This window comes from Schistocerca piceifrons, chromosome 2 (assembly GCF_021461385.2).
Source record: "Schistocerca piceifrons isolate TAMUIC-IGC-003096 chromosome 2, iqSchPice1.1, whole genome shotgun sequence".
Taxonomy (NCBI): Eukaryota; Metazoa; Arthropoda; class Insecta; order Orthoptera; family Acrididae; genus Schistocerca; species Schistocerca piceifrons.
Window position 1 is genome coordinate 36,993,846 of NC_060139.1, and position 26,294 is coordinate 37,020,139.

The window sequence follows — 26,294 nt, forward strand, 5'->3', positions numbered from 1 at the left end:
AGCAGAATATGGAATCGGTGGGTTCAGAAGGGTAATTCGGAACCCCGTGCTGGATCGCAACGGCCTCGTATCACTAGCAGTCTAGATGACAGGCATCTTATCCGCATGGCTGTAACGGATCGTGCAGCCACGTCTCGATCCCTGAGTCAACAGATGGGGACGTTTGCAAGACAACAACCATCTGCACGAACAGATCGACGACGTTTGCAGCAGCACGGACTATCAGCTCGGAGACCATGGCTGCGGTTACCCTTGACCCTGCATCACAGACAGGAGCGCCTGCGATGGTGTACTCAACGACGAACCTGGGCGCACGAATGGCAAAACGTCATTTTTTCGGATGAATCCAGATTCTGTTTACAGCATCATGATGGTCGCATCCGTGTTTTTCGACATGGTGGCGTAAGCACATTGGAAGCGTGTATACGTCATCGCCATACTGGCGTATCACACGGCTTGATGGTATGGGGTGCCATTGGTTACACGTCTCGGTCACCTCTTGTTCGCATTGACGGCACTTTGAACAGTGAACGTTACATTTCAGATGTGTTACGACCCGTTGCTCTACCCTTTATTCGATCCCTGCGAAACCCTACGATTCAGCAGGAAAATGCACGACCGCATGTTGCAGGTCCTGTACGGGCCTTTCTGGACACAGAAAATGTTCGACTGCTGCCCTGGCCAGCACATTCTCCAGCTTTCACCAATTGAAAACGTCTTGTCAATGGTGGTCGAGCAACTGGCTCGTCACAATACGGCAGTCACTACTCTCGATGAACTGTGGTATCGTGTTGAAGCGGCATGGGCAGCTGTACCTGTACACGCCATCCAAGCTCTGTTTGACTCAATGCCCAGGTGTATCAAGGCCGTTATTACGACCAGAGGTGGTTGTTCTGGGTACTGATTTGTCAGGATCTATGCACCCAAATTGCGTGAAAATGTAATCACATGTCTGTTCTAGTATAATGTATTTGTCCAATGAATACCCGTTTATCATCTGCATTTCTTCTTGGTGTAGCAATTTTAATGGCCAGTAGTGTAATATGATATAGCTTAGAAGTAATGGAAAGTGCTAAGTCTCTGAAAATGGGAAGGAATTTGCTGCAGTGCGACCTTGGGTTTTCCCCCGCTTGCAGTTAACTTCAGCATCCACAGTGCAGCTATTTCGAAAAGTGGCCGAAAGCGCAGTTGACCACTTCAAGAGCAGGTGAAATTTGGTGTCTGCGCGCAGTCGGTATCACCCGTGAGTTGTCTCCGAAGCTATACTGCAGCACGGTGTTGTTTATACGGCGTCTTCGGTGTACCCAAGTGTGCGCCGGCTGCCGCGTGCCTACGTCACTGGCAGGGCTGCGCAGGAGGCGGCTGCGCACAGAAGACACGTCTGCCTCGGCCGCAGGTGTCGGCAGGTGGCCGGCCGCCCTCAGAAGCCATGCAGACGCGCAGCGCGCCGATCCTGCTGCTGCCGCTGCTGCTGCTGCTGCTACAGCCGGGTGCTGCGGCGCCGGAGGCAGAGCTGCAGCAGCGGGCGCTGCTGGCTCTGTCCGACGCGCTGGCCTACCTGGAGGGCCAGTCGCAGGCGCTCCTCGACTCCGTGTTCGCCGTCGCCATAGCCGACGGTAAGCTGTCTGCACACCAAAGAGTCCCCTTTTTTTCCTACTGCTGGTTACGCAGCCACCGCCTTGTGTTTTAGGAATGTTATAGTATGTTGGAAGGTAAGGTTACTGTTGGGTTGGCAGAAGAGCCAACACCGTGTTACGAGTGGAGGCCGAAACGCACGCATTTTTGCTCACGCAGGCTGGCGTGAGGAGGAAAGGACTATACTGACGTGTGGTCTGGAACATGACAAGGAATTAGAATTCAGAAGGCGGACGTGATTATTTTGATACTTAACTTTAATCCATTAATGATGAACGTCACTCTTGACGGTACATGATTCACAATATTGTCTGTTCAGTAAATACTGAATATGGCGCCTTGCTAGGTCGTAGCAAATGACGTAGCTGAAGGCTATGCTAAACTATCGTCTCTGCAAATGAGAGCATATGTAGGCAGTGAACCATCGCTAGCAAAGTCGGCTGTACAATTGGGGCGAGTGCTAGGCAGTCTCTCTAGACTAGATCTGCCGTGTGGCGGCGCTCGGTCTGCAATCACTGGTAGTGGCGACACGCGGGTCCGACGTATACTAACGGACGGCGGCCGATTTAAAGGCTACCACATAACAAGTGTGGTGTCTGGCGGTGACACCACAGTTACATTTAATCAGAAGCGTCGTAGCTTTTCTTAAAAAAATACTATTGTATTTCGACGAAGGAGAATTCCTATAACGGTAGCTAGTGGTTGATGATAACTTATTAACAGTGCAAAAAATCCGTCTGCTGATTTTCATAGAGTGTAAATGCGAAGAGGAGGAGGAAGAGCAGTTTAGCGTTTAACGTCCCATCGACAACAAGGTCATAAAAGAGAGAGCACAAGCTCGGATTAGGGAAGGAAATCAGCCGTGCCCTTTCGAAAAATCATCCCGGTGTTTGCCTCTAGCAATTTAGGTAAATCACGAAAAACCTAAATGAGGTTGGTCGGACGCGGGTTTGAACCGTCGTCCTCCCGAATGCGAGTCCAGTGTGGTAAATGCGAAGAACTTGTGATTCATATCTCCTGCTGTTTCTCTAACATATTCGCAGTAAGTATTTCAGAATAAAATTCCGTCGTCAATTGCACAGTTATCTTTTTCTGTCACTTTACCGGTTTCAACAGATTAATCTGTCATCTTCTGAAACTTAAAAAATTTGGGATATTATAAATCAGTAGAAATTGGCCATGCATTTATGTAAACTATAAGAAGTGTGTTGCAGAGACTTACTTACTGTTAGTATTGATTTAGAAGACGTCAATATCTTCTTCATAGAACCATAATGATGCGACATGTCCAAAATGTACATAATTTGTATGACAATTAAAAGCACAGACTGATAATTTGTAGTAAATGAATGACACTTATGTACATAGGAAGTTGTGTTAGCGGCAAGAAACACATATAAAAGCACGTAGAATCTATAAGAAACGTATATAAGTGAAGTTATATACGATACATTTTATATATGTTCCTTGGTGTTGAAACGTCCCCTTTGAACAATTATACAAGACTGTGCTTAAACTGACATACAATATTTTTAGCGCAACGCAATCTGACTTTCAAAAATCCCTGCAAAAGAATGGCCCTGAGTAACATTAAACTATACCTTTCAGAAATCACTTACCTCACAAAAATCTTCATTACTCGAACTACGGCAGTACAGCGGGCGCCACTACTGCCAGCTAAATAAAAGATTCAAACTACGGAAGGCACTAACTACTGATAGGCATAGTTAGCAAATGAAAGATATTAATACAGAACAAACAATGTATTTACCTTAGTATCATCAAAAGTCATAATATATATAGCAGTTCATGACAAATTACAAAACTCAGCCATCTCTCTCCCCACATCCACCACTGCTGGCGGCTCACCTCCAACTGCCCAACGCCACGCGCCGCTCACATCCAGCTGCCCAACACTACAATGGCGATTATTACAACAATGCAAAGCAGCCACAGACTGCACACAGCACAGCCAGCGTTTTTCATACAGAGGTGGCGCCACCAATAAAAAAACCTAAACAGCCTTATATATTATGACTTTTGATGATACTAAGGTAAATACATTGTTTGTTCTCTATTAATATCTTTCATTTGCTAACTATCCCTATCAGTAGTTAGTGCCTTCCGTAGTTTGAATCTTTTATTTAGCTGGCAGTAGTGGCGCTCGCTGTACTGTCGTAGTTCGAGTAATGAAGATTTTTGTGAGGTAAGTGATTTCTGAAAGGTATAGTTTAATGTTACTCAGGGCTATTCTTTTGCAGGGATTTTTGAAAGTCAGATTGCGTTGCGCTAAAAATATTCTATGTCAGTATAAGCACAGTATTGTATAATTGTTCAAAGGGGACGTTTCAGTGTTAGCACACAGAAACTTAACTACGTACATAAATGTAACTTATTTACTGTAAATTATCAAATTGTGTTTATAATTATCACAAACAATACGAGTATATGCATTTTTGGACATTTAATGGCATTATACTTCCGTGAAGACGATATCTTCCGTGGTTCAAATGGCTCTGAGCACTATGGGACTTAACATCTGAGTCGTCAGTCCCCTAGAACTTAGAACTACTTAAACTTAACTAACCTAAGGACTTCACACTCATTCATGCCCGAGACAGGATTCGAACCTGCGACCGTAGCAGCAGCGCGGTTCCGGACTGAAGCGCCTAGAACCGCTCGGTCACAGCGGCCGGCTACAACCTATTTTTCAGGTCTGACGACAGTACTTTGACTTTTTAAATTTATTCTTTGGAGCGAATCTTACCACAAATAATCTTGTTGCTGTTTAGATTATGTTGTCTCGAAATGTGGAAAAAATATTTCGGTACAGTTTTATTTTTGCCATAACTGCAACACCTCTACATATACACCTACACTCTGCAATACAGCGTGCACTTCCCGCTCCACCAATTACTAAGGCTTTTTTCCGTTCCATCCGCGCATGGAAGGCGGGAATAATGACTACTGAAACGCATCTGTGTGTGGTGTAACCAGCCTGGCCTACGCGACACGTAGGGGGTTATAGCACAGAGTGGTTATAATTAAACTTTCGCTGCTTGAGCCAGTGTAGATGGAACCACCTTTATAGGAAAGATGTTCAGACTGAGCGCTGCAGGATTTGCGTTTTTGGAAGAGTTTATGTTATGACTTGCGGTTAGGTGCCAGTACTGGCACGGCGACATAGGGTTGAAACAAGCATCAGCGTGCATTACAGTTGCAGACAGCCAACACTGGTCTGGACAATGCGAGCAGGGTTTTACTCGTGGGGCTTTTTTTATCAAAACAATAGTAATACTACCGGTGCTCTTCGCGAGTATAGACTCATTAAAGGAACACGGGGAGACCCTCTTTCCGCACGGGGTTGAAGAACATTCAGAAGTCCGAGTTAACTGCCGATTTGGGAATTGCTCCTGGGAGAGGCCAACGGCGGACTGCGCCACAAATCGTTGAAGAAGTTGCTGTTGCTATGGCTGAGAATGCTGGACGCAATGTACGATCTTCCAGCTTCGTCACTGCAACTGAAAATTCCGTGATCCTCAGTTCGAAAAGTGCTACGAAAGAACTCTAGTGTGGATCCAGGCCATCGTGGTCGCAACATTCTGCAAAGTTTGTAACCAACCTTAAACGTAAACATGATACGCAGTTAACAGAGTTACTCTTTCACATACAAATGAAAATGTATTTCTTTCAATGGTGTATTCGTTATTTCACTTCGGCAAGTCCTTACACATGTTTCCACGAAGTTTCATTGTCCTTTGATCACTGGTTTTTCGTGGGAGTCCTCTGTAATAGCGATACTTTAATTGTAACCTCATTGTATATTCCTTGGTTCCTTACCTGAAGCAGCTGGTTGCTCAAAATTTGCAGGTAGGATTTCACGAGACAGTTGGCATCTGTCTTGAAGTCTCCCAGTTCTCCTACATCTCCATGAAGCTGTCATGTGATTTAAGCAAACCTGTGACCATTGGCACTGCCCTTCTGTGTGTACGTTCAACAGCCCTCGTCATTCCCATTTGGTATGCGTTCCATACACTTAAGCGATAGTCTAGAACGATTTGTAAGCAATCTCCTTTGCAGACTGATTGCCTTTCCACAGTATTCCACTAATGAACCGAAGTCTGCCACCTGATTTACCAACGATTGAGCCTAAATGATAGTTCCGTTCCACATCCATACAAATTGTTACATCCAGTTATTTGTGTGAGCTGTAGTCATAGCCTGACTGACTATTTGTGCACTTTTACAGCTGTGCAGCTAAAATATACAGCACGAATAACAAGCCCCAACACCCTTCCCTGGGGCACACTGTGACGTTACTTTTACGTCTGCCGGCGACTCTTCATCCAAGATAACAAGCTACGTACACTCTGTCAACAAATTTTCAGTCCAGTTACAAATTTCGCTTTATATCCACACACGAAGCACTTTCGATGAAAAGCTTAGGTTTGGTGCTGAGTAAATGTTTTTCTGAAGTCAAGAAATACTAACTGCCTTAACCTAAAAAAATGTTCAAATGTGTGTGAAATCTTATGGGACTTAACTGCTAAGGTCATTAGTCCCTAAGCTTACACACTACTTAACCTAAATTATCTTAAGGACAAACACACACACCCATGCCCGAGGGAGGACTCGAACCTCCGCCGGGATCAGCCGCACAGTCCATGACTGCAGCACCTAAGACCGCTCGGCTAGTCCCGCGCGGCCCTTAACCTAAGGCTTTCAAGTAATCGTGTGAGAAAAGCGCAGGTTAGGTTTCGCATGGCAGATATTTTCGGAATCCACACTGGTAGGAATGGTTGAGGTCATCCCCTTGGTGATTCTTTTTTACATTTGAGCCGAAATTTTCTGACGTTTATGATTTTTTTTAAATGTCCTTCTATTGTTATAACATAAGAATAATTCGACTTACGTTTTATTTCACGTAAGATGAAAGGAAATGGCGGTACAGGTAGGTTTTAACACCCCCGACGACGCACTCGTTACAGAGAGAATACAAAGTCGGATAGGAGAACGATGGGAAAGGAAATCGGCTATGTTCTTTTCAGCGGAACCATGTCAGTATTTGTATTAAAAGATACGGGAAACCACGATAAATCAATCGGGATGCATGGAGAGGGATTCGAGCTCCGAACCTCCGGAATGCGAGACGCTGTATGAGAATAGGACAACTTGTGTAGTCAGTCTAAACAGATTCCTGCTTGTGCTGGTCAGCACTGACAATACAGTCACTGAATAAAAGGTTTTATATTTTCGCCTGCCATTATGAGTGTTCATCAATAATTTGAGTCAGCGTCCACTCTATTCTTATAAAATTCTTCTCTCTAGCAACATTCGCATTTAACACGAATAAAAAGTGAATAGTTTACACGGACGTGTCTGAAGCGCCTTGCACACAGCTATAAACGAATCTCTCTCCACGACCTTACATAATGTGAGCAGGTGCCTAACTTCCTCAATTGCAGCATGAACTCGCTAACTGCTCATTAACAACAGCACTTATCGTGATGTAAAAAGTTCGCCCAATTATAGTCACAAATTATTTATTCCTACTGTGTCACATTTAATACTTCCATTATTCAAAATATTGAATCGTCTACTACTTGAACATTACAGGTTGAACTGACAGCTGAATAATTTTTGTGTATTAAACGAAGTAAATTATATAGAGGTATGTGCTACGCAGTAAAGTGACTTACAAGCTGGAAATAATAAACGACTTCTGAAGAGATATGTTGAAAACAACACCACTAAAATATCAGCGTTATAATTATGTAACGTATGAGGCCATATTCAAAGAAATAGTTCAAAGTTCTCTAATGGGTTTAAATGTTGTTTCACGATTATTCCCGGGAATTTGTGCTGCAGCGTACTTCGTAATTGCGTTATTTTCTAGTATTTGCCGGTTAGAAATCAACAATCGCTACAAGTAACGGTGTAGTCTGTAAAATTAAATGCGAATAAATATCAGAAGTAGCAGTGCCAACCAAGGTTATCTGCCGTAAAAATTCTTTTAATCGATACGGAAATATTTTTTGACATGATTTAATCATGTTATCATCATACGGACACTAATCTTGCAGACTTTTTAATTCTCTTTTTCGTTTCTTGTTTTTTTCAGCCAGTACCCAAATTCGCTCGCATATGGTATTTGCTTTTTTGGTTGCGGATGCTACGTTTGATCCACAAGACTGGGTACAGTGTACTGGAAGTGAGCGTCTCGACGGAAAGTGTCCTCTGTAGACAGGATATGACTCTTTGTGTTGTTCTGGACTTACAAGCGTCGTATTGACATGGGTCACAAGCTATACAAAATAAAGGAGTAAGTTGGCTATCTGATTCGGCTGCATGTTCCGAATGAGTCTAATTACGACTGTAAGAGTCACATGAGACATCAGTTTTATTAATTCCGCACGATTCTTTTACTGTGTGACTACTTTTGTGTTCATCCACGCAACAGCGCAGCAGTATTGCACTCACTGCCTCTTTATCGCCATACGCTTTGTTCACAGAAAGCAGCCAGTGTGTGATGTTGCGCAACAACGCGAATCCTTCATGAGAGATTTCACAAATAAGCTCGTGTTTGCTGCGGCGAGAATCAGATGGTTACCGTTCTCTAAGCTGACATGGTGCTCCGGACAAATTGCCGACCATTGCGGGCTGGTGCGAAAATATTTTTTCACACAAGCGACGTATCCATCGCAACCGCCCCCCCCCCCCCCCCTACTCCCAGACATTAGTTGCCTTTCCTTGGGCTCTTGTTAAGAGCTTTAAAAATAGATCTAAATGTTTTGGTCTTGGAAACAGATTGTGTTTTCCTCTGAAATAAGTAGGAGTAAGTTTTGTACCTAGAGGATAGTGTACCTAGAAACACACGATATTGTTTGGACGTTACTTCAGACTACTAAATTACAGGTCCATATCGTCAACGTCGATATGCAGCAGGATTTTGGAACATATATCGCGTTCGAACATTGTGAATAACCTCGAAGAAAGCGGTCTATTGGCACACAATCAACATGGGTTTAGAAAATATCGTTCCTGTGAAACACAACTAGCTCTTTATTCACATGAAGTGTTGAGTGCTATTGACAAGGGATTTCAGATAGATTCCGTATTTCTGGATTTCCGGAAGGCTTTTGACACGGTACCACACAAGCGGCTCGTAGTGAAATTGCGTGCTTATGGAATATCGTCTCAGTTATGGGACTGGATTTGTGATTTCCTGTCAGAGATGTCACAGTTCGTAGTAATTGACGGAAAGTCGTACAACAGACGTGATTTCTGGCGTTCCCCAAGGTAGTTTTATAGGCCCTTTGCTGTTCCTTATCTATATAAACGATTTGGGAGACAATCTGAGGAGCCGTCTTAGGTTGTTTGCAGATGACGCTGTCATTTATCGACTAATAAAGTCATGAGAAGATCAAAACAAACTGCAAAACGATTTAGAAAAGCTATCTGAATCGTGCGAAAAGTGGCAGTTGACCTTAAATAACGAAAAGTGTGAGGTCATCCACATGAATGCTAAAAGGAACCCGTTAAACTTCGGTTACACGATAAATCAGTCAAATATATAGGCCGTAAACTCAACTAAATATCTAGGTATTAAAATCAGGAACAACTTAAATTGGAAGGAACACATAGAAAATGTTGCGGGGAAGGCTAACCAAAGACTGCTTTTTAGTGGCAGGACACTTAGAAAATGTAACAGACCTGCTAAGGAGACTGCCTACACTACTCTTGTCCATCCGTTTTTAGAATACTGCTGCACGGTGTGGGATCCTTACCAGATAGGACTGACGGAGTACATCGAAAAAGTTGAAAGAAGGGCAGAACGTTTTGTATTATCGCGAAATATGGGAGAGAGTTTCACAGAAATGATACAGGATTTGGGCTGGAAATCATTAAAAGAAAGGCGGTTTTCGTTGCGACGGAATCTTGTCACGACATTCCAATCACCAACTTTCTTCTCCGAATGCGAAAATATTTTGCTGACGCCGACCTACATAGGGAGAACGATCACCACGATAAAATAAAGGAAACCAGAGCTCCTAGGGAAAGCTATAGGTGTTCGTTCTTTCCGCGCGCTATACAAGTTTGGAATAATAGAGAATTGTGAAGGTGGTTCTATGAACCCTCTGCCAGGCACTTAAAGGTGATTCGCAGAGTATCCACGTAGATGTAGATGTAGTGATTTTACTGTCATAGGAAAGAATGCACAGTAGAGACCACCATAAGCACTTACCACCGTTTCCTCTACATGTTCTGTTGTTGTTAGAAAAAATGGTTCAAATGGTTCTGAGCACTATGGGACTTAACATCTGTGGTCATCAGTCCCCTAGAACTTAAAACAACTTAAACCTAACTAACCTAAGGACATCACACACATCCATGCCCGAGGCAGGATTCGAACCTGCGACCGTAGCAGTCGCGTGGTTCCGGACTGCACGCCTAGAACCGCTAGACCACCGCGGCCGGCTGTTGTTGTCAGACATGAGGTTGTGTTGTACATAGCAACTGTAAGTATTTTACGATCTACACGTTTAACTGCTGTACAATACATAAAACTGTTGGAATATACTGTTAATTCTTCTGGTGCAGGAGTTTATGATGAGAAAAACGCTATGCCTTTTTAGAACTATTTATATAACATGAGAGCAGTTAGCCACACTTTCTGGGTCACGCTCCACCTTGTACCTTGAAACAGAAGAAGGTCTTTTATCGAGCAACATGTGATGCTTGAGTTTGAACAATGTCTTAACAATTTTACCTGTCTTGAAAATGGACATTGTATTAGTTTTCAATAGCTTCTGTTTCGAAACATATTTAACTTATAAGTGGTTGCTATAGACAGCTTACTTCTACTTACTTTCGCTTAACTTAGTGATTATTGGTGTGGTAGCAGAAGAATAATGAAACAGGTAGAGCAGTAAATCGTAGCATTGATAAGATTTTCTTGACTGCAACAATTTTAAATTTCGACCGAAAATTTGTTCCTAGGTGCATGGTAATATTACACCTTTGAACATGTTTCCATATTTGAAAACATCTTAATTTTTCAGAGTAATTTGTGTAATGACAGAAATTGACTGCATGACATAAAAAGTGAATGCCATAATTTAAAAAAGAAGTAAGAAAATACAGTGTGTTTCAAAAAGAAAGAGCTGATTTCAAAACCCCATATTTATTGATAAAAACATACAACAAACGTGGTATAATTGCAAAATACTCAGAAAATCTTAAAGTTATAGCTACGCTAAAACGAATACTATATGTGTTTGCCATCAGCAGCACGAACAAAATATAGACGATAGTCAGATTCGTCATAAACTTTTCACATTGTATCTGCTTTTACAGAAGTTATGGCAGCTGTTATTCTGTTCTTCACTTCTTCTATGCAACGAGGTAAAGGGGAGATGAACACACTTTCCTTGACACATCACCACAGGAAAAAACCGCATGAGGTCATGTCTAGCGATCTTGCGACGCCAAGAACGCAGGAGTCCACAAACCGAAAGAGTTTGCACTAATTGTACTCTGTACCGTTTAAACACCAAATGACGCCTTAATACACACCATACAGTCATATGAGGCATTGCCAGTTCTCTGCTTGCGCGGTGAGTAGACTTTCGTGGTCTCTGCTCAAAAGAAGTGTTAGATCGTTCGGGACTCCTGCCTTTGCATAAGCATCCAGTCTCTTCAAATTGGCGATACCAACGACGAATGTTTTTGGATGCAGTTGGATCAGTGCCTATTAAAAGCACGCTCGATGGAAACCACTAACTCAGTCTTTGCAAACTGCAACACACAAAACGATTTCTGTTGAGCGGACGCCATCTTACTCTTGACTTACTGTAAACTGAAAAGACACATTGACTGACATATGACGGCGATTTTATCAAACTTTCGGTCACGTTGATTCAAACACACTTATTTCCTTGCTCGCACGTCCCATGTTTCTTAATTATTACAGTCCAAAATCAGGTCATTCTTTTTGAAACATCCTATATAAACTTCCGTTACAGCACTAGCTAGAGGCGAAAGTCTGAAGAAGTGACTGGTTCAAATGGCTCTGAGCACGATGGGACTTCCAGAATGAGATTTTCACTCTGCAGCGGAGTGTGCGCTGATATGAAACTTCCTGGCAGATTAAAACTGTGTGCCCGACCGAGACTCGAACTCGGGACCTTTGCCTTTCGCGGGCAAGTGATCTACTATCTGAGCTACCGAAGCACGACTTACGCCCAGTCCTCACAGTTTTACTTCTGCCAGTATCTCGTCTCCTACCTTCCAAACTTTGCAGAAGCTCTCCTGCGAACCTTGCAGAACTAGCACTCCTGAAAGAAAGGATACTGTGGAGACATTGCTTAGCCACAGCCTGGGGGATGTTTCCAGAATGAGATTTTCACTCTGCAGCGGAGTGTGCGCTAATATGAAACTTCCTGGCAGATTAAAACTGTGTGCCCGGCCGAGACTCGAACTCGGGACCTTTGCCTTTCGCGGGCAAGTGCTCTACCATCTGAGCTACCGATAAATATGCTTAAAACTTTTATGTCTGCAACTGAACAGGAAAACATAATTTTTGTTTGATACGAAAGAGAAGTAAATAAATTCATGTATATCGCCATCTACATCTACATATACGTTCAATAAATCAATATGAAGTGCATAGCAGAGAGTACGTCCCATTGTACTCTTTATAAGGGTTTTCTTCCCTTTACATTGGCGTACGGACAGCAGGGAAAATGACTGCTTAGATGCCTCTGTGCGTACTGTAATTAGTCTAATCTTGTCTTTGCAATCCGTGGGGGAACGATACATAGCGTGCTGTAGTATATTCCTAGATTTAACAGTTCAAGTCGGTTCTAGAAACTTTCTAAGTGGGCTTTATCGGGGTAGCTTGCACCATCCCAAGCTACAGCCAGTTCAGTCCTTTCAGCATCTTCGTGACTCTCTCCCATGGGTCAAATGAACCCTTGATCATTTGTGTTTACCTTCTTTGCATCCGTTCAATATCCCCCAAAATGTTCAAATGTGTGTGAAATCGTATGGGACTTAACTGCTAAAGTCATCAGTCCCTAAGCTTGCACACTACTTAACCTAAATTTTCCTAAGGACAAACACAAACACCCGTGCCCGAGGGAGGACTCGAACCTCCGCCGGGGCCAGTCGCACAGTCCATGACTGCAGCGCCTAGGACCGCTCGGCTAATCCCTCGCGGCTCAGTATCCCCTGTTACTCCTATTTCGAATGGTTCGCACTCAATTGAGCAATATCCTACCAAGGGTCGCACGAGTTTGTTGTACGCTGTCTCCTTTGCAGACTGGTTGCATTTCGCTGGTCTACCAATGAACACAGTTTGCCACGTGCTTTGCCTACGACTGAGCCTAAGTGACCGTTCCATTTCATATCCCTACAAAGTATGACATCAGGGAACTCACATGAGTTGACAGGTTCCAATTGTGAGTCATTGAAATCATACACTGAAGCGCCAAATAAACTGGTATAGGCATGCGTATTCAAGTAGAGAGAAATGTAAACAGGCAGAATACGGCGCTGCTGTCGACGACGCCTATACAAGACAACAAGTGTCTGGTGCAGTTGTTAGATCTGTTACTGCTGCTGCAATGGCAGATTATCAAGATTTAAGTTAGTTTGAGCGTGATGTTGTAGTCGGCGCACGAGCTATGGGATACAGCGTCTCCGAGGTAGCGATGAAGTGGCGATTTCCCCGTACGACCATTTACGAGTGCACCGTGAATATCAGGAATCATCAGAAAAACATCAAATCCCCGATATCGCTGCGGCCGCGAAATGATCCTTCAAGAACTGGACCAATGCCGACTGAATAGATTCGTTCAGCGTGACGGAAGTGCAACCTTTCTGCAAATTTCTGCAGAGTTCAGTGCCGGGCCATCAACAGGTGTCAGTGTGAGAACCATTCAACGGAACATCATCGATATGGGTTTTCGGAACCGAGGCCCTCTCGTGTTCCCTTGATGATTGCACGACACAAAGCTTTACGTCTCGCCTGGGCCCGTCAACACCGACATTCCGCTGTCGATGACTGGAAACATGCTGCCTGGTCGGACGAGTCTCGTTTCAAATTGTGTCGACCGGATGGAAGTGTACGGATATGGAGACAACCGCATGAATCCATGGACCCTGTATGTCAGCAGGGGACTATTCAAGCTGGTGGAGGCTCTGTAACGGTGTGGAGCGTGTGCAGTTGGAGTGATATGGGACCCCTGATACGTCTACATACGACTCTGACAGGCGACACTTACATGAGCATCCTGTCCGATCACCTGCATCCATTCATGTCCATTGTGCATTCCGACGGACTTGGGCAATTCCAGCAGGACAATGCGACATTCCAAACGTCCAGAAATGCTACAGAGTGTCTACAGGAACGCACTTCTGAGTTTAAACACTTCCGCTGGACACCAAACTCCCCAGAGAACAACATTATTGAGCATATCTGGGATGCCTTGCAACGTGCTGTTCAGAAGAGATCTCCAACTCCTCGTAATCTTACGGATTTATTGACAACCCTGCAGGATTCATGGTATCAATTCCCTCCAGCACTACTTCAGACACCAGTCGAGTCATGGCATGTCGTGTTGCCACACTTCTGCGTGCTCGCGGGGACCTTACACGATATTAGGTAAATGTACCAGTTTTTTGGCTCTTCAGTGTAGTTCATTGGGAGAATTTCAGGCAACGGTTGTTGATCTGTAAACGAGGCTGCATATTGGACACTAGTGCAACCCATAATTGAGTACTGCTCGGGTTTTGGGATCCGCGCCTGGTCGAATTAAAATTTTGTATCACTCTTTGTATGAAACTAACACACTTACATATAAAATCCTTTGATTATATATATTCAACTTTTTAAAATAAAATTTGAAGTTTTATTTTCAAAAAATAATGTATGTCCCTTTTTCTCAGAAAGTATTCGAGAGATTTCTACAAAAATTTCTCTGTTTCATCTCTTTATATGTTGTAGGCTTCTCTCATGAGGTTTTTGGAATAGGTGAAATAGGAGATTTTCATATTTTTTAAATTATAATCACACAAGTACAATTTTAAATTCATGCAAAATACTAAGCACCTTTCCCCATATCTCAGCTTGCAATCAGAATTTCAAAATTTTCTCATGAGACGACGTTTATTAGATTTACAGAAATATGCGTACAAAATTTCATAACTCTAGCATTCATAGAATCTGAGGAAAATGTACATAAACTTTAAAAAACAAGCTTTTCACAAAACGCAATTTAAAGTTCAACCTAACTTTTTTCCTTATGTCACTTTTTCAGAAGGCACCACATTTGTACTCTGGGTCGTCTTTCCCTTCAAGGCTTCTCTTCTGGTTTCTTGTTATTTGTCTTCTTTCCTTTCCCAAGTCTTCGACTGACTTTTCAGCTGCAGAGACGCGCTGTAAATTTATTTTTCACAGGATGTTTTGAGTAAAATTTCCTATCTTGAAGCCCATTCTTTCTGATACCTTCATACTCCCGACGTTGCCATCATTAAATACAATAACTGCATCATAAGTTGCGAATCTGACAACTGTAGCAGATGCAAATGTATTTTTAGGGCATCGTTTCCTTGTGAGTGAATTTAGAGACTCATTTGGATTTTGGGTTTTACCATCATCATACTTTTTGAGAAGTGCAGGATCGGCCAAAGATAATCTATAAATCCAAAGAGTTTGTATCACGGCCTTCTAGATGCATCACGCCCATGTTTGGTTGAAAGTAATACACAGAATCGTTGTTCGCTGAGCTGGTATTGAAGTGCTGCTTCAAACTGTGGGCGTGGCAGGGAGGCCACGTCACACTTTTAATTAATTTTCAACATTGAAACTATGGGAACATACTGTACACGAGTTGTACTAACAAATAAAAAATAAATTGAAAACTGACATTTTTGGTCAATTTCGTCAACATCCCCCATTAATGGGCAGTTGCCTAAACCCCTGCACCACCCAGGAACAGTGGTTATCGCAATTGTGCGGAATATCTCGGCACACTATATAAATGATTCACCTCGCTGGGCGGGTGCACATTTACGCTCGACCTCAGACGGAAATCTAAAATTGGGGAACACGGAGGACGTGGACGGGGACAGCGGATAGGTGGCGCTGGGTGGCGTTCCGAGACAGTCTGCGCAGCTGCGATGAAGTTTGTGTCCGGGTGGCGCAGTGAGCAGGACATCCTGGGCTAGAGTCCCAGTGAGGCACATTTTTTTTCACTCGTCACTACTGATTCCGCATGAACTCCCGATGCAGCTGATCTCATTAGTTCCATTCCTCTCCTTTCCTTATTCCCCCTCCACCTTCAGTTTACATAATATCTATCACAGATGTGGATTCCACGTGATGGCTATTCTTTAGGACAGACACTGTTGTTGTTGTGGTCTTCAGTCCTGAGACTGGTTTGATGCAGCTCTCCATGCTACTCTATCCTGTGCAAGCTTCTTCATCTCCCAGTACCTACTGCAACCTACATCCTTCTGAATCTGCTTAGTGTATTCATCTCTTGGTCTCCCCCTATGATTTTTACCCTCCACGCTGCCCTCCAATACTAAATTGGTGATCCCTTGATGCCTCAGAACATGTCCTACCAACCGATCCCTTCTTCTGGTCAAGTTGTGCCACAAACTTCTCTTCTCCCCAATCCTATTCAATACTTCCTCATTAGTTATGTGATCTACCCATCTAATCTTCAGCATTCTTCTGTAGCACCACATTTCAAAAGCTTCTACTCTCTTCTTGTCCAAACTATTTACCGTCCATGTTTCACTTCCATACATGGCTACACTCCATACAAATACACTCCTGGAAATTGAAATAAGAACACCGTGAATTCATTGTCCCAGGAAGGGGAAACTTTATTGACACATTCCTGGGGTCAGATACATCACATGATCACACTGACAGAACCACAGGCACATAGACACAGGCAACAGAGCATGCACAATGTCGGCACTAGTACAGTGTATATCCACCTTTCGCAGCAATGCAGGCTGCTATTCTCCCATGGAGACGATCGTAGAGATGCTGGATGTAGTCCTGTGGAACGGCTTGCCATGCCATTTCCACCTGGCGCCTCAGTTGGACCAGCGTTCGTGCTGGACGTGCAGACCGCGTGAGACGGCGCTTCATCCAGTCCCAAACATGCTCAATGGGGGACAGATCCGGAGATCTTGCTGGCCAGGGTAGTTGACTTACACCTTCTAGAGCACGTTGGGTGGCACGGGATACATGCGGACGTGCATTGTCCTGTTGGAACAGCAAGTTCCCTTGCCGGTCTAGGAATGGTAGAACGATGGGTTCGATGACGGTTTGGATGTACCGTGCACTATTCAGTGTCCCCTCGACGATCACCAGTGGTGTACGGCCAGTGTAGGAGATCGCTCCCCACACCATGATGCCGGGTGTTGGCCCTGTGTGCCTCGGTCGTATGCAGTCCTGATTGTGGCGCTCACCTACACGGCGCCAAACACGCATACGACCATCATTGGCACCAAGGCAGAAGCGACTCTCATCGCTGAAGACGACACGTCTCCATTCGTCCCTCCATTCACGCCTGTCGCGACACCACTGGAGGCGGGCTGCACGATGTTGGGGCGTGAGCGGAAGACGGCCTAACGGTGTGCGGGACCGTAGCCCAGCTTCATGGAGACGGTTGCGAATGGTCCTCGCCGATACCCCAGGAGCAACAGTGTCCCTAATTTGCTGGGAAGTGGCGTTGCGGTCCCCTACGGCACTGCGTAGGATCCTACGGTCTTGGCGTGCATCCGTGCGTCGCTGCGGTCCGGTCCCAGGTCGACGGGCACGTGCACCTTCCGCCGACCACTGGCGACAACATCGATGTACTGTGGAGACCTCACGCCCCACGTGTTGTGCAATTCGGCGGTACGTCCACCCGGCCTCCCGCATGCCCACTATACGCCCTCGCTCAAAGTCCGTCAACTGCACATACGGTTCACGTCCACGCTGTCGCGGCATGCTACCAGTGTTGAAGACTGCGATGGAGCTCCGTATGCCACGGCAAACTGGCTGGCACTGACGGCGGCGGTGCACAAATGCTGCGCAGCTAGCGCCATTCGACGGCCAACACCGCGGTTCCTGGTGTGTCCCGCTGTGCCGTGCGTGTGATCATTGCATGTACAGCCCTCTCGCAGTGTCCGGAGCAAGTATGGTGGGTCTGACACACTGGTGTCAATGTGTTCTTTTTTCCATTTCCAGGAGTGTACTTTCAGAAATAACTTTCTGACACTTAAATCTATACTCGATGTTAACAAATTTCTCTTCTTCAGAAACGCTTTCCTTGCCATTGCCAGTCTACATTTTATATCCTCTCTACTTCGTCCATCATCAGTTATTTTGCTCCCCAAATAGCAAAACTCCTTTACTACTTTAAGTGTCTCATTTCCTAATCTAATACCCTCAGCATCACCCGACTTAACTCGACTACATTCCATTATCCTCGTTTTGCTTTTGTTGATGTTCATCTTATATCCTCCCTTCAAGACACCATCCATTCCGTTCAACTGCTCTTCCAAGTCCTTTGCTGTCTCTGACAGAATTGCAATGTCATCGGCGAACCTCAACGTTTTTATTTCTTCTCCATGGACTTTAATACCTACTCCGAATTTTTCTTTTGTTTCCTTTACTGCTTGCTCAATATACAGATTGAATAACATCGGGGAGAGGCTACGCATTCGTATATTACGGAGGTGCTTCGTGACCTCAAATGGAAACCCCTGGAGCGGGGGGAAGGGGGGGGGGGGGGGAAGGCGACGTTCTTTTCAGGGAACACTACTGAGAAAATTTAGAGAACGGTTACTTGAAACTGAATACAGAACGATTCTGCTGGTGCCAACGTACATTTCGCGTAAGGACAGCAAAGACTAGAGGAATTAGGGCCCGTACAGAAGCATACAGGTAGACGTTTTTGTCTCGCTCTATTTACTAGTGGAACAGGAAAGGAAATGACTAGTACTGGTACAACGTACCCTCCGCCACACACAGTACAGTGGCTTTCGGAGTAAGTATGTAGATGCAGCTGTAGATGTAGATATGCCTGTATGTACTTCTACATCATATTTTTGATAAAAGTGATTTCTGATAGTCAAATATTTGATAGTCCAATCAGTCCACGACACACTTCACGCATTATTGTTTTACTGGGAGAGACTTGTATATTAAGTTACAGTACTCACTTAACATAAATGTAATCGAGCTGTGTTTGCGGTCATTCGGTTTGTAATTTCATCAGCGTCAGAATCTGTGATATAAATTGAATTGCTGGATTTACAATACGCTCTTTCTCTGTTTGGGCTAGGTGTAATGGTTGCATTACTGTCACCAATGTGAGCATGGAATCGCCCTGGAAAAACTTATGATCTACACATTGTCTATTGTTTCTTCAAAAATACCACTGTTGCAGGCAGTTGTTTGTTATGAAACGCAAGTAATATACTGACATGAGCCCTAGAATAATTACTCATAGGCCTTTAGGAAGTCACACCGCTTGAAATACTAATTTCAGATACTTACTTCCTACCTCAACATACTCTGGAGAGGATTCTCTATCATCTACAGTATACAATTTTAACCCTGACTGTTTGGAACAACCGTGTCTCACAAAATTTGTTATTTTCCTTTTTGGTAGGAACGCATTAACTTTTTCAGAAGCGTAGATATGTTTGAGTATTTTTTTTAAATTTTACGTGTTCTTTAATTTCCTAAGTTACTCTTATATTCACACAAACCTTCACATTCTATAGTTCAACAAAGCTGATGGTGCATTCGGCGCCAAAAACGTTGCTTAACACACATGCTTATGGCTTAAAAATGACTCCCCATTACTTTTATTCCATTTATTATTACTTCCTAAACAACATTATCGGCGTGTAACTACGAGAAAGGTCCGCTTGATATGCTTGTGCGTTGAATTCTTACGAGAGATCGATGCTCCTCCGGAATCGCTGTGAAAATTTTACCACGACTGACTCTCGAGTGCAATTGCCTCTTACCTCAGCGACAGCTTGATTCGTTCCCGCCTCTAGTTCACTCTGCGGAGAGCTCGAAATGAATAGCAAAGCTGCCCATGTATCACCGTAACACCTGCTGGCACCCGAGTCTTGGGTCTGCATTCTAAATTCACGCCTTGTGTCTACAACCAGGCAAGTCGGGATATATACGGCGTGCTGTAACTATTGCTTATACGACACGCGATATATTGTACATGCGTATAAAAAAGGTAGCTGCTATCGTTACATGGGCGTAAATTTACACAGTCCATTAATTTCCGGTTAATATAAACTCAATCTTTTAACTTATTCTTCACTAAATCGTGAATAGCTGAAAATGTATACGTGACTTTGCATATTTTATCTCCTCTCTTCAGCAGCAATTTTCTTGCAAGTATATTTCAGTTCGTAGAAAAATTATACAATAACAACAATGTAAAAATCATTCGTCTCTGAATTTTATAAAAACGAATTATTTACTCGACGTCACTTAAATACAAACCGCAAAGTGCTGTGACTCAGTTTACAAGTGACAATTATTTGTGAAACACTGCTAACGCAATAAAAAAATATATTTTTAAACGAAGAATCAACCGAAGTTAAAAATACTTTATTTTGATGTATTTTTTTCCCTACCGTTAACAGCAAATACACTTAATTTTTACACATCACAGATGACAACCCAAGTAGGGAAGCAGTAACAGCAGACTGATTCGTGAGGAGAGCGTAATGACTTCGTGTGTGAAGCAGTCATTGGATATAACTTGAGTAACGAATTCATCTGAGACAGTTCAGCCCTTTTCTTTAGGCCCACGTCGACTCTTGGTGGCGTGATTGTTAAGTGGAAACGAGAAGAAGCAGTCATATCTGTAACAAGACGAGGCAGTTCTCACGCACTGACGCACAGGAATCGATCAGCGTTGCGGAGGATGGTGGTAAAAAAATTGCGTGAAATCAGCGGAAGGAGTCATTAGTGAGTTCCAAAGAGCTACCAGCGGTCCAGCTACCACAGTGACTGTGCGTAGGGGGTTAAAGGGAATAGTGCACAATGGTCGAGCAATTCCTTACAGGCCATATATTTCTATAGTCAATGCTAAGCGACCTGCTGTGGGCTGAGGCCCCAAACACGTCTGTGAGCCTGTGGGAAAGTCTGAAGGACGTCAACATCTGCAGACATTAACAGCGACAAATCGTCTGCGGTCTTCCGCCTGAACGACGCATTTCACGCTAATAGCTTTTCCGAGACAGTGCAGCACATGGCCTTCACCATTTCTAACAGTTTTTTTCTAACAGTTTCTCTTACCTTTAACAGCAGTAACCAGGCAGCAGACTTCCACATTTAATGAAGTGGATATAAGTTCAGATGTTTTCAGCTAACGTTACCGATTTGTGGCGTACGTCATTGTAAACGTTTGTGTGTTATATACAGGGTGTTTCAGATGACACGTATGCCCCTGTAACTTACAAAATAATAGGTGACAGGAAAATTTATTGTGGTGGGTCCACATATGAAACGTTACACTTTCTGCGGGGCTATGAACATAGTTTATTGATTTATTTTCCAGAGACTTACGAGGCGTGTTTTTTAAGTAAGTACCGTTTTGAAATTAAAAAAAGACGTGCTAAGATATCTCAATAATTTTATTTTTACATGAAAACCTGTACCTTAATCTACGCACTGACGCCATTACAGTCTGATTCTTCCTCGTTTACGTTGTGTACTGAGTGTTTAAGACGCCTCCGACAATCGTTTGAGTCCCGCCGACTGTGAGGTACGGGCTGTTATAAGATTTCTTAGTACTAAAGGCCTAAAGGCGATCGATATTCATTGTGAGATCTGTGCAGCTTACGGAGAAAAAATTATGAGTCACGGAATGGTAAGAAAGTGGGTGAGAGCATTTAAAGATGGCTGCACAAATGTGCATGATGAACAACGGACTGGGCGTCCTTCGGTCCTTAATGAAAGTTTTGTGCAGGAAGTGGACAATAAGATGAGAGAAAAGAGACACTTTACGATTTTCTCCTTGCGGGAAGACTTTGCGAATGTTTCTCGTACTGTTTTGTATGGCATTGTGACCGAGCACTTGAATTACCGAAAACTGTGCGCACGTTGCGTACCGAAAATGTTGACGGATGTGCACAAAACCAAACGTTTAGACAGTGCATTGACTTTCCTTGAGCGGTACCACAACGACGGTGATGATTTCTTAAGCCAAATTGTTACGAGTGATGAAACATGGGTGGCCTACGTCACACCAGAATCAAAGCAACAGTCCATGGAAGTTGAGCAAGGGCATCGTTTTGTTGCAAGACAATGCCCGTCCGCATGTGGCGAATCAGACCAAAGATCTCATCACATCTTTTCGATGGAAAACTATAGATCATCCTCCGTACAGCCCCGATCTTGCGCCCAGTGACTACCATCTGTCCCTGCACAGGGCGGTCAGCGTCTTCAAGACGATGACGAAGTCAAAACAGTGGTTAACAAGTCAGGCGGCAGACTTCTATGAGGAGGGTATTCAAAAACTGCTACAACGTTATGTCAAGTGCCTCAGTATTAACGGAAATTATGTAGAAAAGTAGATCAAGGTACAGGCTTTCGTGTAAAAATAAAATTATTGAGATATCTCAGCGGTCTAAGGCGCTGCAGTCATGGATTGTGCGGCAGATCGTTGCGGACGTTCGAGTCCTCCCTCGGGCATGGGTGTATGTGTTCGTCCTTAGGATAATTTAGATTAAGTAGTGTGTAAGCTTAGGGACTGATGACCTTAGCAGTTAAGTCCCATAATATTTCACACACATTTTTTTTAGATATCTCAGCACGCCTTTTTATTAATTTCAAAACTGTACTTACTTAAAAAAAACGCCTCGTACAGCAACCAGACACAATTTTTAAAGAGAACATTAGTTTTTCCTATTATGTAGCTGCTGTATTTAAATCAGTTCTGTACAAATCAGTTTAAAACACATTTCTATCGCGTGGGAACTAGAAACTTTCAGAGACTTAGGGGTGGATGCAACATGCTGTACATAATACTTGGCTACGCGCAGATGAATGTTCTGGTGGCGGAATGTTGACGTAAGCTAGGTATTCCAATGTGAGCCCGTGTTTCTGAGTGCACAACGCAATGCGTCCTCTAAATGACCTACTGACGAGACGTAACGTCGACGGTGCCACGGAGCGACAAGCTTCGTCGATGTGTCATCTGAAGTCATTTGTGGTTGTGAGTTCGGTGATACAAACACGACTCCTTGGATATGTCCTAAAAAACAAATCTACTTGTGTTAAATCGGTCGCACGTACACACCATTCCTGAGGACCTCGGCACCCCAATCATCTTCCAAGGAATCGTTGTCCAGTTCCTGCACAATATCACGCACAGAACAGGATGGGTGACCATAGTGCTGCATCCTCATACGACCTCCAGTGTCTAGATAGGCATTTTCAAAGGCAGCACCTAAATTTCGACGATGAAAGGTCGGTACAACTCACCTGTCAGTCTCTCTGCGAAGTTGTATAGACCGATGATTTTATCCCCAATAATTCCACAACAAGCAGTAATGGCCGTTATTGATCGACGGAACATACCGACCTAGGATTTTCTATGGCCCAGTAATACGTATTATGACGTTCACTGCACCATTTCTTGTAAGGCGTCCAGAGTGAAATTATCCAAGGTCCCTTTGCAGAAAGTAACTCTCCGGTTGAAATCCTCGCCAAACAGCATTGCTGACAGGTGGTACGGGTGAAACTTGTGACCCTGTACTGTATGCCACACAGGCATAAATAAGGCTGATAGCAGTGAATGCGGCAACGTCTCGTAGGCTGAAACGAGGATCCTGGTGTATTGCATCTACAATAAACACCTCCATCTCTTCACTTCTCCCTGCTCTTCATCTGTTACCGCCGCGCCTTCTCAAACCACTTGTTTGCCGAAGTCGTTGTTCAGTACTTAAGAACGTAATGGCATCCGGAACTTCTCGACCAGGATGTCTCACAGCAAACGCAGTGGCTGCTTCATTAGCATCACGTCGGCATTCGCCGAGCATCAGCAACATGTCAAAGTGTTGGTTGGATGTGTATGCCATTTTTATTCGACGCCGGTATCTGTGGCGCACTGAACCCGTTTGTTTGTGCGGTATGACCTGCCGCGTATATGACAGTGTAAGGCGACGGTCAGCAATCCCATCCATAGGCCGTTTAGATGAAGCGTTGTGATGTGATTTCAAGAACTTGGGCACACATTTGAACTCGCCAGCATAACATTCATCTACGCACAGCCATTTCCTGCCTGTCACACATTGTTTGTAAGTTACAGAGGTGTACATCTTATGTCAAACACACTGTGTACACTGGGAATAATTTTTGGCATAATAGCGCACAGATTCAAAACTTAATGAAAGATAGTTTTTTATCATTAATGCCAGAGCAATTAAGGCCGACATAGATTTACTTTTAAAAATTTATTTTCATTGGAATTCCACATTTTCACACTGCAATTAGTTTCAGCTTACAGTTAGTACCTAGTTGTAATGAAGCTACGTACTTTATCGAGAAATGAAAGAAAGAAACAATGTTGTGTGCCCACATGGCAGATTAAAGTTGTGTTCTCTAACTCTTAAATTTCATGCGTAATGTTCTTACCTACCGAGCTGTTCAGACACTACATTGAAAATTTGATAAATTAAAACGCTGAAGAGCAAATTAATAACTGACGGAAGTATGTCCGTCTTACAGTAAAGTATAATTTCAAAGTTTGCATCAGCCAGCCCTCGAACCTGGTTCTTAATAATCTGGAAAGAAGGCTGAACAAGTCAATACAATCTTAAAATTCGTGCCTCATTTCTCCGTCATTCATTAAAACAGAGACTGTATTAATTTTTTCTCTTGGGTATAGTTATTTTTAAAATATTTTTTAAAACACGAGGTACCGTTATCAGCACGCCACAAGCGCTACACTTGAAATTTTCTCTCGACGGAGAAGGAATCGATTAGAATGAGCCATGTACGGATGCATACTAAGGGCACTTCATCTCAGGTACAGTGGTTTGGGCTCTAAGTTGTGGAGGTGCTTCATGGTAAGGATATGGGCCATTAAGTGGAATAAGAAAAGGGCTACGTATGGATTAAACAGTTTCTGGTTCAAATGGCTCTGAGCACTATGGGACTTAACATCTGTGGTCATCAGTCCCCTAGAACTTAGAACTACTTAAACCTAACTAACCTAAGGACATCACACACATCCATGCCCGAGGCAGGATTCGAACCTGCGACCGTAGCAGTCGCGCGGTTCCGGACTGCGCGCCTAGAACCGCTAGACCACCGCGGCCGGCAAACAGTTTCTGTATCGGTCCCTTGTTTATTGCTCTAATAAGCGCATCAGTGTCTCTCGCTGTTATTTTCGGTTGAAAATAAGGAAAATTACATTCATTGTAGTGCTTAGTAATGCACATATCGCTTTTTGAAGACTGGAAACCAAGTATTAAACACACAGCAATATGTCACCATCAGTCACCTGCCTTGCTGCTAAAAAAAATACCTCCTGTGTTACTTAGTCCCACAAAAAGAAAGTAATTTTTGTTATTTAATATGTGAATATGATATATAACGCGTATAAGGATGGCAGAAAGATGAGAGCAAAGCCTGTGTTAATATGTTGAAGACTTCTGGGACACGTTTTATGTTCACGCATTGTGGCGGTTCTGGAGACCAGAAAATTCCTCTGAATGAATCAGTATGGACAGTGCGAAACCCGACTGACGCCGTCTACTCACGAGGTCCAGAAGGCAGCGGATATCGGCACCAGGTTGATGCTGTGTTCCTTCATTTCTGGATGTCGTTTGATACGCTACCACATAGTCGCTCAGTGAATCAAATACGTGTCTACAGAATATCTGACCAACTTTGTGTTGTAAACGTTTGTGAAGAGTTCCTTGCAATGTTTTCCGGGAGGCATGGTCAGTACTCATTGATATGTCATGAATTGTCATTCGAAGCAAAAATGTATAGTAAACACGAGCTCTAAAATGCATATCTTAAGAGGTATGGGCACTTCTTCATCTTTGATACGTGAAACAAATCTCTTCTATTGCAAGCTGTTTGCTTTCTGTATTTTGAGAGGTGGTAATGTGGACCAAAACAGGAAAAAATTCAATAAACATGGGCTCTAAAGAACATACTTTAAGAGCTGTGAGCACGTGTTCATCTTTGCTACTGTGAAACACATCTCTTCTACTGAAGAAGTGCTCATAACGGCATTTTAGGGCCCACGTTTACTGGAATTTCTTGTCGTTTACGTACATACTACCTCTTCCAAAAATATGGAAAGCAAAGAGCATGCTGTAGAAGAGGTTTGTTTCATGTATCAAAGATGAAGAAGTGCCCATAGCTCTTAAGGTATGCATTTTAGAGCCCGTGTTTACGATACCTTTTTTCTCCGAATGAACTTCCTGTCATATCCCTGAACGTTGACCATTCCTTCTGGGGCAACCTGTAGATCAGAGCATGTCATTCCTAACAGAGGCAAAGCTTCCTCCAAGGGAGTCCTATAGTGCCATTACCGTTCACAATATTTATTAACGACCTATCAGATAACGTCGGAATCCTCACG

At 43.5% G+C, this 26,294-nt stretch overlaps 1 protein-coding gene across 1 annotated transcript in view; it reads left to right on the top strand.

The window, feature by feature from the left end:
- Window positions 1-1,362: 1,362 nt before the first annotated feature.
- LOC124774034 (UPF0764 protein C16orf89 homolog) overlaps window positions 1,363-26,294 on the top strand; it is a 57,237-nt gene continuing 32,305 nt past the window's right edge. The window contains exon 1 of the mRNA XM_047249450.1: window positions 1,363-1,616. Coding sequence (XP_047105406.1) covers window positions 1,430-1,616 — 187 coding nt within the window. The 5' untranslated portion in view covers window positions 1,363-1,429. The remainder of the gene's footprint in view (window positions 1,617-26,294) is intronic.